Source organism: Neolamprologus multifasciatus, chromosome 20 (genome assembly GCF_963576455.1).
Source record: "Neolamprologus multifasciatus chromosome 20, fNeoMul1.2, whole genome shotgun sequence".
NCBI lineage: Eukaryota > Metazoa > Chordata > Actinopteri > Cichliformes > Cichlidae > Neolamprologus > Neolamprologus multifasciatus.
This window is the reverse complement of record NC_140458.1, coordinates 30,881,118-30,896,114: the sequence shown is the minus strand read 5'-3', so window position 1 is coordinate 30,896,114 and position 14,997 is coordinate 30,881,118. Positions and strand designations below refer to the sequence as shown.

The following is a 14,997-nucleotide window of genomic DNA, read 5'->3' as shown; positions in this document are numbered from 1 at the left end:
AGTTTTCTTACAGACTGTAAACCTGCATTTTTTTTCCTTTTCCTTTTTCAAATACAAGAATACAAGATGCCAGGTGATGACCTGTAATCAAGACAGCTCACAGGAGCCTTTGCCTATTCAGCATCGTTAAAAGAAGCGACAGAGCAGAGTTCCCAGCGGTTGTAAGAACCGTGTAATTATACAGCTTTGAAATTCACGGAGCGATAACTCACCGTCACGTGGTCCTTTTCAGCGGATTTTATATTGTCTTGTTCAGTTAAAACCTAGGATAGACCGACGAGTCTTTCCTCTCACGTAGTTTTAAACGCATGCAATAAACGGAGGAAGAAATATCCTCACAATGGCCTTTAATGTTTCATCAGAAGTGTGAATGTTAACTTCGCAGCAGTAAAACAAGTATGATTATGAGTCATTTGGTGCTATTCTTTATTCTTTCTGTGCAGGATGACGAGGAGACACTAACCCAGTTGAGACGGGTGCATGGAGACAGCACCGGAGCTTTGCCTTTCCTCTGAGTGTTCAGGATTTCTGTGGACTGTGGAGTAATGAAATTTAGGAATTGACATATTTCATTTATGTCTCTCATTTATGTTAGTGAGTGTAAAACTCTGCTAAGCATTGAGCAATAATTACTGCTGGCAGAGAAGTTCAAACGGCCCATTCTCTGTGGGTTAGTTGGGTAAATGTTGTTTTGATCCTTCATATGTACTTTGTGCTGCTAATGTGCCGTTTTCTACCAGCCAAGTCTCAAATTTGAATACAGAACCACAGCAACTAAAGTATTCCTCACGCTTACAGTTTTATCATTTATGTAACAGACAGCTCGATGTGATCAGCATCAGACTTTAACAAGTTGGCAAAACTTAAAGGAAAAGCCAGGGCAGTTATTTTTAAAACCCTTGAACGGGCGAACATAATAATCATCAAAAGGTTCTCCTGTGATCGTTGCATTATTCAGCAGTGCTCTCTTAAACTGTTTGTTTTTGTTGCTCCGTTTTTATGATTGTTCATTTATTCACGTGTGAAAATAACCGGTTCGCTTGAACGGGCGCGAACAGCAGGACATTTCACCTGCATGTCATTTATCACAAGAAATCCATCAGTTCGCTAATAGGGGCCGTGGGCCCGAGTTGGAAGTCGATATTTGATTGTGGCCAGCACCAACTTCACTTTTTCCCTAAATAAGTGGTTACGAAACACTCATTTTACGGTGGTTGAGCGTGCCTGAAGGGCTGGAGGGTGTGGAGCAGTTGTAGCAGGACTGATTGAGAACTGGGCAGGCATCCAGCTGACTGAGAGTCAGATTCAGAGAGGGTATTAGCAGGTTGATGGAGGTCTCGCTTCATTATCTTAACATGCAACCAAAGCCTTTTCTGGGCTTTTCTATTAAACGCTGAGGTCAGACTGTCATCAGTGCCTCATGATTTTTCTTGCTTATATTGACTTCACGCTCTTCTCATTTATTTCCTTCATTTATTGTTTTTTGTTGATGTGCTTTGACAGCCATCCTCCTTTCCCCCCCCCATTTTGCTCATAATATTCTGAAACAGAACATCATGATTGTGTGAACACGGGAGGAGCTTCTGATTTATATACTTTCCTATTACGCTGACATGTTTAACGATCTGTGATAAGTCACTGAAGCGTCTCCCTCAACCTGTGGTGAGGCATTAATAAGGACTAATACTCAAGCTACTTTGACTTAATTCACTTACGGTATAGATTTATTTATAGATGAGTAAAAGGCTTTTAATTTAACAATAAAATGGGGCAATTTATTCCTTTTTTAATGCTTCATAGTTATAGAAAATCCAGTCTTTGTAGCAGTATTGCTTCCCCTGGTTATTATTGTGTGTATGCCGGTAAAGTAGAAAGACTTAAAAGAAAATAATGTTTGATGTGCTTTTGAAAAAGAAGTTCCGTATCCACAGGGAACAGCTGCACCTTAATGTTTCTTAGAAAGAAAAATATCCGCACACAGGAAAGCCGTGAAATATTTTAGTCCCAATGAAAAATACAGCTACAACACTTCTAAGAAATCTGCCTTTGCATTTGTTTTACAGAAGCAGGAGAAGGAAAATTTGACCTTCAAAAAAACAAAAAGTAATTAACTGTTATCACCATTTTAAATATTATATCCATGCTTTATTGTTGACCCTGAAAGAAACTGTTACATACATTGTATACATAAATAGATACATAAATAATTAATATTCAAACAGACACACTGTCTCAGTGAAGTCCATCGATGTTGCATGTGTGACAGGTGTAGATGATATGTACAGCTGAGGTCTACCACAGTTTATGTAGAGCTGGAACAGAAGGAGTACCGGAGGCAGTCGGAGCCGAGTGGGGTTTTTTTTTTTTTTTTTGGGCACTGTTAGCAGGAGGTGAAAGTTTTCCAGAAGAAGTTTTTACAGGGAGCTTTGCGGTCACGCTGGGGAAGCGATAGCCTGTTATACACAGCTCTCTCCTCCAGACGAGACTCCAGCGGCTCCTCGAGCTCCACAGGTGTCGCTTCTCCCGGCAGCATGTTTGTGTCCAGAGCTCCATCCAACAAGCCAGACACCAGCTTTAAGATCAGCTCCTTGCGTTCTTTGCTCAGCTCCTAACCAGGAATCAGAAAGTAAAGATAATATTATCACGGAGGAAAAAATCATAGAAGTGTGACTTTAAAACACTTGTCTGTGATGCTCACAGATCATTTATACTTTTCCCATTTTAAATTATATATACTGACAATATTAATCATGTCAGTTAAAAGCAGTTTTAATTCAATTTTTAAAAAGCCATTTTTAAATATCTTACTATTTATTTACATAACCACAGATATTGTTTTATTGTAAGTTACATTTTTGTTTTCAAAATTTGAATCATTCAAACTATTTCTCATGTAGTAACTGGATACATTTATTAATAATTACACCTCAAAGTCATTAAAAAAAAATACCATCAACCTAATATGAGCAATACGAACAATCTCCTCACCCTGTTCACATAGTTGGGGCTCCTATCCTCCACAGGAAGCACGGCAGCTGCTCTAACGCTGAACACAACCCCCATGAGAGCTGCTAACACCACCAGGAGCTGCATGCTGTGACGGGAGTGCAGGTGACCGACCAGAGCTACAGTCACAGGAGCAGGAGGCTCACAAAGACAGTGTGGCTGTGTGTGTCTGTGTGTGTGTCCGAGCAGGAGAGTCTGAGCAGCTCAGACTAGCCGGAGATCCAGAGAAGAACGGTGGGGGAGAAAAAAAGTGGAGTGCAGTTGGTGGCAGCTGCTCAGAAGATTTGATGTTTCTTCAGCTCTACCTCTAAAGCCCCTCACTCTTTTATACGCCTCTACCCCCTTCGCGTTTGCCACTGACGTAGAGGGTGGTGGGTGTATGACGAAGGGTGGAGGGTGTGCGCGTGTGTGTGGATGTTGTTGGGGGGTGTGTACGAGAGCATGAAAGAGGAGGAGAGATGAAGAGGTCAGGACACAACAAATGGAACCGTTTAAAAGTTAACCTTTTTGACAAATTGTGAGACGGCTTGCGTACGTGTGATTCATCGGGAGGAAACATCTGCAGCGCACGACGACGTCAATCGCCCGTTACCAGGTTTTGACATCAACTAATGCATTCGCAGTTACGATAGACAATCTCAGAGAATACCTGTCAGACAGGTGGACGGACAATTCCACAGCTCATCTAAAGTGTGATACCAACGGATATGCCTGAACCATTTTTAGCACTTAAATAAAGCGGCCACATTTCCCTGTAGCAGGAGTCAAAGTAGATCTAAAAGAGATACAAATTGACCACGAGCCACTCCCAACACAGGCCGCTGTTTGGCACCCTACCCCGGGCAAAATCCTATTCCTGTCATATTGCTTCTATATGCCTCTTTGACACCTGCAGATTGCAATTGAACGGTCTGACACTCCCACTGACTTGCCGAAATCTCTTCGGGAAATGCACATCACCTATCTCGTGGAGTTAGCATAGCTGTTAAAAAGGAAGCAGCAGTGTTCAGTAGTTTAGTGCTGATCCATAAGGATCTTGTGGTTATCTTTGCATTAACATGGGCCCCGTGATTTGATGCATGTGGCGTCTATGAATCGAAAACAAATTAATGTCCTTTGCTTCACAATGGATACCAGACCCACTGCACAACAAACGGATTCTAAAACTGCCACTGAGGTTTTCTACACAATACCATTAACATACATTATAAGTAAAAATTAATTCCTCAACTCTTTAACTACTAATCAAGTTTGCTTACATAAAAAGTAATATTTTATAGGTCTAATATAGTGACATAACATAAACTCATTTACCAAAGAACGCCATAAACTGTATTTTATGGCTTAACAAAAAAACAAAACATTTAATACTATATATATATTTAAAATGTGTACGAGGTAAATGTCTCACTGAAGTTAATTATACTTTCTTGTCTGAGATGACATTGTTTCAAAGTTTGTGAGAATCTGCTGTCAACCTGTGAGACATTTCATGAAAAAGCACAATTAAGTTGAGTTTACAGGATTCACTGTTTTGCTACTGGCAGGGAACATGCGGCGCTCGTATTCCCGTATGCCTCGTTTGATATGTTCAAATGGATTTCTCATGCTTCCACAACGGTCTCTGGGTTGATTTCTGCAGATCTGAAGCTGGCCCAAAGCAAATCCAAAGATTAGCTGACTGTTAAAAATTGTTATATTGGCAGTTCAGTGTGTTTGAGGAATATACAGCAACGTCAGCTTAAAGGGATCTGCAGATGACACTGCAAGAGACTTCAAACGCTTAAGGATCCCCAGCGACTACTATAGGTGCTCCGAGATCGCATTAATGTGCATTAAAATCTCCCGTTTTCATTATTACGTGTTGTTGAGTCACCACCTCAACAAGTAACTGAAATAGATGGCTGAGAATTAGTGACTCACAGATCATATAAGGGTTTTATGCTTTTGTTATCCAACAAACAGGTGAATCTGTACACGTGGGAACAAGCCACCAATTTAGCTGTAGAAGAAATAAATTTTAATGTCAGTCTATTGTATTCCCAAGTTTTGTTCCTGTGGTATGGAGATTAAAACCCAGTCAAATTAAAAATTCATGGCTGTCGCTTCATTGGTGCCAACACAAGCCCATAGAGATGTGCTTCATTTCCTATATTACAGTATTAACGCTCACAAGCACAAATTATCTTTATCATCCAGCTACGGGCACAGCTCCTGTGTAAAAGCAGCGTGACAACATAGTACTGAACTGCAGGTTGGTCGCATTATAATAGAAAATGAAAAAATATTAGTGAAGACTGAGCTTTTGCAAAGTAGTTTGAGTTGATGCAACTGAATGGTAAGTTCCACAGTGACACTTCCCATCATAAAACACCAAACAGCTCAGAGGGGCCGACTGCTTTTTACTCTAATTCGAAGAATGTCAGCAGTATAATTCCAACGCGGAGACGGGCCTAAAACATAAAAGAGTCAAGGATGCCACCTGGTGCCTGAATACCAAAGCTGCACGTGTCCCAACACTACACTGCTCCCACAGAACCTGCTCACCATTTGCAGCAAACAGCAGCTTGAAAGCGCGGTTGGAAAATGCAGACCTCGAAAAACAAAACATAACCCAGCCATTGATCCATTAATTTTGCGTTACCAGTTTATTACAGTTCATGATTCTTATAAAAAAGACAAATTCATTCATTCAGGTATAACACCATGTCCCAGTAAAGAGTCAAGGTAGCCATAGCTAACAGTAAATCATGTCTTACATTAGCTCAAATCACCGAACTATTACATTTCCATTTAAAGAAACGATCTCACATCCTGCAGTCAGACTCTTACCACAGTACAAACAGCACACCCAGTAATCAAGACCCAATACTGCATGCTATAACTGCATAATGAATTCATATGTTAAGACTATTCGTGGACTGGAAAGCTCTGGTAACATTTCTAAGTTTGCATGTAATGTGATCTCTTTACAGTATTCTATAACTGACGCTCAAAGCTGAGCCTTAACTAAACCAATTAGGTGCTTTTTTGTTTTGTTTAAAGGGATCTTTTTCCATTTAGCTTCTGAGTAGGAGACCATAAGACTGGTAGGTTATGCGCAACCAGTTTCAGGCACTATAGGGTTTCTGTGTAGTGGACAGTATTCTGAACCATGATTGTGACAAGATATCAAAATAAATGTGCAGTAGAGGATTACATACACCAATCAGCCACAATAAAATTGAAGCCACCTGCCAAAGTATTATTCACTTGACCTGTAAATGCTAGATCGGTTCCTATACTCCATGTAACAATTACACATGTTGTGCCATGTGTAATTTATTGTATTTTACAGTAAACAGAATTAAAAACAAAAACAACATTTCAGAATGAGGTTAGGTTTGCGTCACAAAATGCAGATGAGACAATTACATGAAGAACTGAAAGACAATACAAGAGTGTGCAAGACCGGCTCAAAATCAATATTTTCTCTGAACTGAAACTCTTGGGATGACGTTTAACTACGTAGAGTTCAAGAAGCCATCAAGAAAGGTTGTTTATCCATGTTCTAAGGGTTGGCTGAAGGATGCACATGGCCCTTTGCTGCTGGTCATGCTTCTCTGAGCACCTGTCAGACAAGACACCAGGTGAAAAGCAGAAAATACCCGTCGGTTGTGTGGATTGCACTCCCAAGTGTGGGACAGACTATTACAATTTGAAACCAACTTACCTTTCTTGCAAACTCTGGGAGAACGAACGACGCTTTGTGAATTTCAGGGTTGTAATATTTAAGGCTCATACTTTCCTTCTCTTCTTTTGACAGTGCTTTCACTGGTTCCCTGAAATTTGTTTCCTAAAAAACAAACAAGGTACAAGGATGATCAGGGAGAAACTGTTATGCTATGGAACATTTCTGCATTTTCTTTTCTTTTTTTAGGCAATCCAAGAACACTTGGGGAAGTGTGGTGGATGACAAACTGAGAATGACAGTTTAACACTTACAGGATTTTTACTGCAGAGCATGAATCCAATTTGGCCGCTGGGATAAGTTGGAATGGTGCTGTAGGCGTAGTCCACCACAGGGAATAGAGTTTTGCAGAAGGTCTGCATCTCCTTTATCAGCTCCAAATGGAGCCACTGACACTCGCCTGTCAGTTACAAAACCAAGAGGTGGGGAGAGGGGGAAAAAAAAAAAGTGTTACTTTCCCATCTTTTGGCATTACTCAATCTGAAGGGAACAACTCAACAAAGTAATCCATTCACTAACATCTTTAGCAGACTCAAAAGGTTACTTATTAGCCAGCTTTTAATGCACAAGTCCAGTGAAATATAAACTTACCCTGGGAACAAATAATTCCACCACTTCTCAATGCTGCCTTCATCAGCTGGTAGTAAGACTCCTTGAACAAGCTCTCAGCAGGTCCTGAAATAACGATTAAAGAGATTCTAATTGAGACTGCCTCCTTAAAGTGTGTCCCGTATTTGTGTTGTTTGATTAGTTCTTTGGGCACACAAGGATTGTGGGACTTTAAGCAGCACCTACCCACTGGGTCTGATGAATCTGTTATTATTATGTCAAAGGCGTCCTGATTCTGCTTCATGAATTCAAAGCCATCACCAATGTGGAGGGTGAGCTTGGGACTGAAAAACCCTTTGGCCATCCCTGGCAGGAACTTCTTTGACACATTAATCACATCCTAAAGCGAAGACAACATAAAAATGTCATCAAAGGCAGCAGAGAGGACAATCCCTACATCATAAATTGACAGAGTTGTTGCTCCCACCTCGTCTATCTCACAAAGAACCGCTGATTCCACCAGCGGATGCTTCACCACTTCCCTTAGCACACCCCCGTCTCCGCCACCAATGATGAGCACCTGTGAAAATGCAAATATAACCGTCACAGCTTGAAATATCCGGAATGTACTGTTGTTTCACATTTACGAGAAATACCTTTTTAGGACAAGGATGGCTACACAGGGGAAGGTTAGCAATCATTTCCTGATAGGCAAACTCGTCCCTCTCTGTGCACTGGATCACTCCATCCAGCACTAGCACATTTCCGTAGGTTTTGCTGGAAAGTAGCATTACAGCACAGTGTGAGGCAACAGGAGCACTTTTACATAAGAGCTTTCCTAGGATTCAGATGTGTAACCACATGCTTAGTACCATTAAACAAATACATGCACCGTGACTTAAATGAATCTAGCGTTACCCTTAAAGTTTACACTCAAGTTTCAATGACATGCAAATCACGAGCCAAGCTTAAAAAACGTCGTATCTTTCAACCATCTGGGGAAAAAAACATGCTCTAGGTTGCTCATTCAGTGCGAGCACAGCTAACAGCTAGCAGCGTTAGCTAAGTGAAGTTAGCCTCACTGTACTCACCTCTTGAAAACCATAACATCTTGAAATTTGGATTTCTTGTGGTAGAGGACCTCCTCTACTTGGAGACTCATTGCTTGCCCTGGCCATAGCGTACAAGACTCTGTAAACCATCCATCTTTAATGTGGTCCATGACAGCTGCCTAACGTGTTTGGAAGCGTGGCAGTGAAGAGTGACGACAAACGCGTTGCCTAACCGCGAGACTTGACGCCCTCTTCTTAAAGCGAATGGGAGGGCGCTGACGTAGCTGGGTCTTCACGACGCTAACCAATTGCGTGGCAGGTTCTCTCGTATAGTTTGTTTGACTTCACATCGGCCGCACCGCCCTGTCTGCACGAGCTGAGCAGCCCACGTGAAGCACAACCAAGTTGGCGTGTGAACACACCCGTGAGTTTGAACAACACGGTGCGGGAGACAAGTGTATGCTTGTTTGATAGTTTCAAGGAAATTTAACAGTCAGTTGTTTTGTTCACGAGTACTTTCCAGGGGCGGATCTTGAAGGGTGGCATGTGCCCTGGGGCGGATCTCGAAGGGTGGCATGGGGTGGCATGTGCCACCCTAAAATGATCTCTTACACCCCTAGTGTCACCCTAGTTTTGCATATGACAGTGTTGTTTATTAAAATAAGATTAATAAGAACATTTAACAGTGAAGATACATTCTAAAACTCCTTTGAATGAGTGTGCGTGAAAAAAAAAGTAGTACTCCACCCAAAACCTTTTGAGCAAATGCAAAAGTGGTCAAATGTCTGAGTTTGGTTCATTTCTGCCTGTAAAACAAAACACTGTAAAGTAATAACTGTGCTCTGAAGCTTTTTTCAATCTAACTTTCGGATTGTGTCAGTCAAACATTACAGAGAGAAAACTTGTCTTAGCCAAGATTCATATTCTAATTGTGAGAGTTAACTTCACACAAATGACTGCATAAATTAAGAATAAAACAACAACAACAAACAACTCTAAACACTGTTCACTCTCTTGGGCAACTGCCTCTAAACTTTGGCAGTTACATGAACAGTTGAAGGCTTAACAGCCAACACAACCACATTGGCTGTCTTGTGACAAATAGTGGTTGAAGGAAAGGGGGTGCTGACCAAGTTGGTAACCAGCATGAGGAGGAGGTGGCAAGCCATTGTAGCTGTTTATGGTTCTTCCACATGCAACAGAGGCCCCTGTTTGTTCAATCAATAAATTGTTAAATTGTCAGTATGTCTTGTTTCGACTGTAATCATCCAATTCGGCACAGACGACACCAAACAAGGTGTTTGACATTCACAGAGAAAATATGGAATTTTTTCATAGGCGCAACCCACAAATGAAATTTTCCTTACAAAGGTGGCACCGTTTAAGGAAAAATAAAAACCTGGTTTCCAACAGTATACGATTTATTGTAAAGAAGCATCGTTACAATACAGTAATAATCGACCAAACATGAATCTTGTTACTTTTTGTGGAAAGTTTAGATCTTCTGTCCTGCTGGGTTGAAGATGCCTGTGTTAAAATCTATGTTTTAGAATTTGTAGCCTCGTTGTTGCGACGCCCACCTTTTAGAGTATGGTTTACTGTCATGCAAAGACATACAAGAAATCTTTTTTTCCTTTTATTGTTTTGTTTCTTTCAAACTTAGACTTTAATACAGAAGACATACTGCACAAGTAAACAACAGTAAATTTACATCATGTTTATTTATATATCAACATACCTGCATATGACCGGCTGACTATGGAAACTTGTGTCTGACGCAGAATTTGTATTTTTATTTATTTATTTATTTAATTTGCTGTGACTGAACAAAAACTGGTCAGTTTGGAGGTATTTTTCTTAGTAAGTCTCAGACCAACCCAAACCCTAGTCCTAACCCCAATCTAACCAGAAATGATGTTAGTTACTTACTTGGATTAATTTCAATAGCATTTGAGTTCAAAACAGTAAAACGATTGTCTCAGACTGAAATGTCAATATCTGCAATTCCAGACATTCCAGTTCAACATCAGAACAGCCACTCTAAATGGACTGTGAGGACAGATCTCAGCTGTTATACTGCACAAGGCAACAGTGCACTCTTAGTCTGTTTACATTAGGCTCAGTATCTCCATGATAGAGTGTTATACCCAAAGGCAAAAGTTAGCTGAGCACACAATTCAAACTTGTCTAGGTAAGCCAAGAAAATTTACAACAAAGTTCAAAGCTAAATTAAAAAAAAGGCACCTCAACGGCTGCTGGCGGAAAAATGGAAATCTAATCCTCATACTCTAATCTTCAAACACAAACCTGAAATTCACACAGGCAGAGGCGCTTTATTTAGATCCCTGTGAAAGTATGTTTTTATCTGTTTAAACAAGAACCTGTCATTGCGCAACAGAAAGTAAAATGTGCTAAAGGGGAGCAAACAATTCAAACTTGAAGGGGCAAGCAACGAAAAATGTAAGATCACAATCATATAAAAGTTTGTAACCTTAAGGCCATGTGATCCAAAAGGTGCAGCGCAAACATAGTGCTTGCAGTCTGTTACCAATAAAGCATTTTTAATGGTGCAGGCCAACTAAAACACAGCTAATAGGACAAGACATAGTACTAGATGTTGTATCAAAGCCTGCTGTTAGTCAAACATAAGATTCATTGTGCTGAAAATGAAAAACAGCAGTTATTTTATTATTTGTTTTTTCCGTTTGGGCCATGTGGTGAATTTTTACTTGACTCTCAAAGTAAAGCTTGGGACCGTCAGTCAGACATTAATGAAAGGCCCCCTTGCGTCAAATTTGACATCTTCTCGCAATCATTTGTAACTACGTTTTTTGTGACAAGCACAGAATCTGTAAAGGCTCACTGGCCATTTCATTAGGCACACATTGGTACCATGAAGCTGGATCCTCTTTTGTTTTCAGAGCTGCTTTCTTTGCAGCGCAGATTCAACCATGGTTGGAAATATTACTCTGAGATTAATCTTCCGTTCCACAACATCCCACAGATCCTTTCTTGGACTGAGATCTTGTGATTTGAGTACAATGAACTAAGTGTCGTGTTCAAGAAAGTAGTTCGAGCTTTGGAACATAGTGTGTTATCCTGCTGGAAGAAGACATGAGAAGATGGCTATACTGTGGGGTGGACAGCTTCCACTAAAGTCTGCCAATAAAATATCCTTCACACCATTACACCACCTCTAACTCACCAATTTTTGAAACTCAGAACAACCCATCTGACTCCAACAACCACGCCATGTTCAGAGTTACATATCATCTTTCTTCCTGATGCTGAGTCTGAGCTTCAGCAGGTTCTTTTGACTTTGTCTACATGGCATGTTATTGGTTGATTAGATATATTAGATGGATGTAGATATTATATTCTTTTCCCAGTGCTTCTCTACATAGTGTTGGCCCTAATGTTTGTTATTTCCAGAGGTTAAAATAAGCACTAAGTCAGCAAACAAGTTAAGTGTGCTGACCTTAATTCATGTTATAAACCCAAATTTTCAGTGTCACGCAACAGTAATGGGACTGTTTACTGCAATATTTACATTTTGTAAAACATGTAAAACAACTTTAACCTCCTAAGACCTGAACTCTTCCACGGCATGCATTTTTAATTTCTCTTTGATATTTGGACTGATTGGGACCTGATAAATGTAAAAACAAAGAATTACCAGATTTTTTTTTTACCTGATTTTTGTTTCTAAGAAAAATGAGAGCCACATTTAAGGATATTCGTTTAAAATTTCAATAGGACAGTAGCAGTATAATGTCCCCGTAAGTGGATATCAGGCCCTTGTAGAGCAAAATTTTGTATTTTGGTCTAAATAATTATAATAATAATAAAATGTGATGTCCACATATGTGGATGCCAGGTCCTAAGTTGGTTAATGAAGTCAAATTTATTTGTTGAGGAGTCGTGGAACAGTTTATTGAAATATATGCAAACATACATGGAAATACAGAATACAAGGCATAAACAGAGTCTGGGCAATTCTAACAATCTTGAAAGTCAATATTTGTTATGACCACCTTTATTCTTTTACAGCCTGATCTTAGGCAGCTGTCTTGTAATTTGTTTAAGTAGTCTTCAAGAATTGTTCTCCAGGCTTCTTGAAGGACATTCAAAGCTCTTGTTTGGATGTTGGCTGCTTTTGTCGCATTCTTTGTCAAGATGATCCACACTGCTTCAATGACGTTAGGGCCTGGGCTCCGTGGAGGCCAATCCATGACTAATAGTGTTTCACTGTCTATTTCTCTATCCACGTATGGTTCTGCTGCATTGAGTGTTTGGGATCACTATCATGCTGAAAAATCAAGCCAATCACATTCTTTCCAGGTAGTATTGCTTGGTGGATCAAAATCTGATGCTGTTTTTGCACATTTATCCATTTTAAAAAGATCCCAAAACCACAGGCTCAAATGCTGCTTGAAACCACGATCGTCCATCTGTTAAACAGATGGCTGCAGACATTCATTGTTGTACCCAACTTCTGACCTCCTCTGTACATACTGATGACAATATGGACCAAAAAGCTCAAATATTTATTCATCACTCCATAAAACCTGTCAACTGATCATTTCAGGCCAATTCTTGCATAATTTGACATAACTCAGCCTTTTCTCACAGTTTCCCTTAAGAACAGCTTCTTGACAGTCACCTTTCTACTGAGACCATTCTCGATGAGGGTTCAGTGAAGAGAAGAGGGATCAGCTGAAGGTCCAGATGCATCTCAGGCCCCGTTTCAGGTCTTTACTGGATTGTTTTCCTATTTCTTAAGGACCTGCCATTCAGATACTCATCATCTGCTGTAGACAGTTCTTTTTTTTAGGCCTGAAATTTCTTTCATGTTTCACTTGTCAGGTTTCTTGTCAGTTGTCTGTTATGTATATACAGGTGACTTTTTAAAGCTTGAATGTGTCATAGGCCGGTGTTAAGTGGATTTACAGGGAGAAATAAAACATATTCCTTTAACCGTCAGGTACAAAGACTGAACTGTCAATGGACAATGACAGCCAATGAAAAACTTAAAGTCATTCAGAGATTCACTTAACCTTATCAGCGTCGCAGGGGGGCTACGATAGGGCAAGAGGAGGTATACCCTGGACAGGTCGCCAGCCTGATGCAGCAGGGCTAACAGAGAGAGACAAACAACCATGTGGACTCACATTCACAACTATGGACAATTTCGATTCACCAACTAACCGAACCCCACAACCTGCATGTCTTTGGACTGCCAGAGGAAGCCAGAGTACCTGGAGAGAACCCCCAAAACACCGGGTGAACATGCAAACTCCACACAGAAAGGCTTCAGCTGAGTGAAATTAGCTGAACTCAAGACTTTCTTGCTGTGGTGCAACAGTGCTAATCGCTGTGCTGCCCTCTTCAGAGACCTTTGGGGAACTATTGAACAAAACAGCTTAAAAAAAACAAACAAAAACAAACCAAGAAAGTTTGGCTACTTGGAAGCAAAATATGAAGAAATGAAGTGTGGTAAAATGGTAAATGGCCTGCATTTGTATAGCGCTTTACTCAGTCCCTAAGGACCCCAAAGCGCTTTACACTACATTCAGTCATTCACCCACAGGCAATGGCAAGCTGGGGCATGGGGCGCACTGATACTGGCGGCTGCCGGACACTGGTGCCACCGGGCCCTCTGACCACCACCAGTAGGCAAACATGGGGTTCGTATCTTGCCCAAGGATATTTGGCATGCAGCCAGGAGGTAGCCTGGGATCGAACCACCGATTTTCTGATTAGTGGCTGACCTGCTCTGCCACCTGAGCTACAGCCTAAGTGTGGCTCTAGACTTTTACACACTAGTGTCCACCATTTTTAGTTCATTCTTAACAAATGACTATACACTTCCATCCATCCATCCATCCATCCATCTTCTTCTTCCGCTTTATCCGAGGCCGGGTCGCGGGGGCAGCAGCCTAAGCAGAGAGGCCCAGACCTCCTTCTCCCCAGCCACCTCCTCCATCTTATCCGGGGGAACACCAAGGTGTTCCCAGGCCAGCCGAGAGATATAATCTCTCCAGCGTGTCCTGGGTCTGCCCCGGGGCCTCCTCCCGGTGGGACATGCCTGGAACACCTCACCCAGGAGGCATCCTTGTCAGATGCCCGAACCACCTCAGCTGGCTCCTTTCGATGTGGAGCAGCAGCGGCTCTACTCCGAGCCCCTCCCGGATGGCCGAACCTCTCACCCTATCTCTAAGGGAGAGGCCAGCCACCCTTCGGAGGAAGCTCATTTCTGCCGCTTATATCCGCGATCTCGTTCTGTCGGTCACTGTCCACAGCTCGTAGCCACAGGTGAGGGTAGGGACGTAGATCGACTGGTAAATTGAGAGCTTCGCTTTTACACTCAGCTCCACTCTTCACCACGACGGACCGGTGCAGCGTCCGCATCACTGCAGCAGACTGTACACTTGTAAAATCAAATCTAATAAAGAAGCTAAGCTCGGGAACTTTTGAAGTAAAGCTCTAGATTGATGCTGACACTAGTGCTTCAAAGAACACATGCAGCATAGTCCACACAAGCTAAGAAGGATAATGACCAATTTTATTAACTATTTATTAACTATTATTTTAATATCTGAGTTGGTAGTGATACTTCTACATAATACTGTTGAACAAATAAAAAAAAATAAGGCAAGG

At 41.2% G+C, this 14,997-nt stretch overlaps 2 protein-coding genes across 2 annotated transcripts; both read right to left on the bottom strand.

The window, feature by feature from the left end:
- Positions 1 to 1,520: 1,520 nt before the first annotated feature.
- Positions 1,521 to 4,284, bottom strand: sst6.1 (somatostatin family member 6.1). Its single transcript, XM_085146495.1, has 2 exons — positions 2,989 to 4,284; positions 1,521 to 2,608 (listed from the first exon to the last, which is right to left on the bottom strand). The coding sequence occupies exons 1-2, from the start codon at positions 3,091 to 3,093 to the stop codon at positions 2,381 to 2,383; spliced, it is 333 nt and encodes a 110-aa protein (XP_085002621.1). The 5' UTR covers positions 3,094 to 4,284; the 3' UTR covers positions 1,521 to 2,380.
- A 1,347-nt stretch (positions 4,285 to 5,631) lies between these two features.
- srm (spermidine synthase) lies at positions 5,632 to 8,585 on the bottom strand. The gene is made up of 8 exons (XM_085146493.1): positions 8,377 to 8,585; positions 7,942 to 8,062; positions 7,773 to 7,865; positions 7,532 to 7,685; positions 7,328 to 7,411; positions 6,991 to 7,136; positions 6,719 to 6,841; positions 5,632 to 6,616 (listed from the first exon to the last, which is right to left on the bottom strand). Exons 1-8 carry the CDS (start codon positions 8,505 to 8,507, stop codon positions 6,599 to 6,601), a joined length of 870 nt encoding a protein of 289 aa, XP_085002619.1. The 5' UTR covers positions 8,508 to 8,585; the 3' UTR covers positions 5,632 to 6,598.
- Positions 8,586 to 14,997: the final 6,412 nt, after the last annotated feature.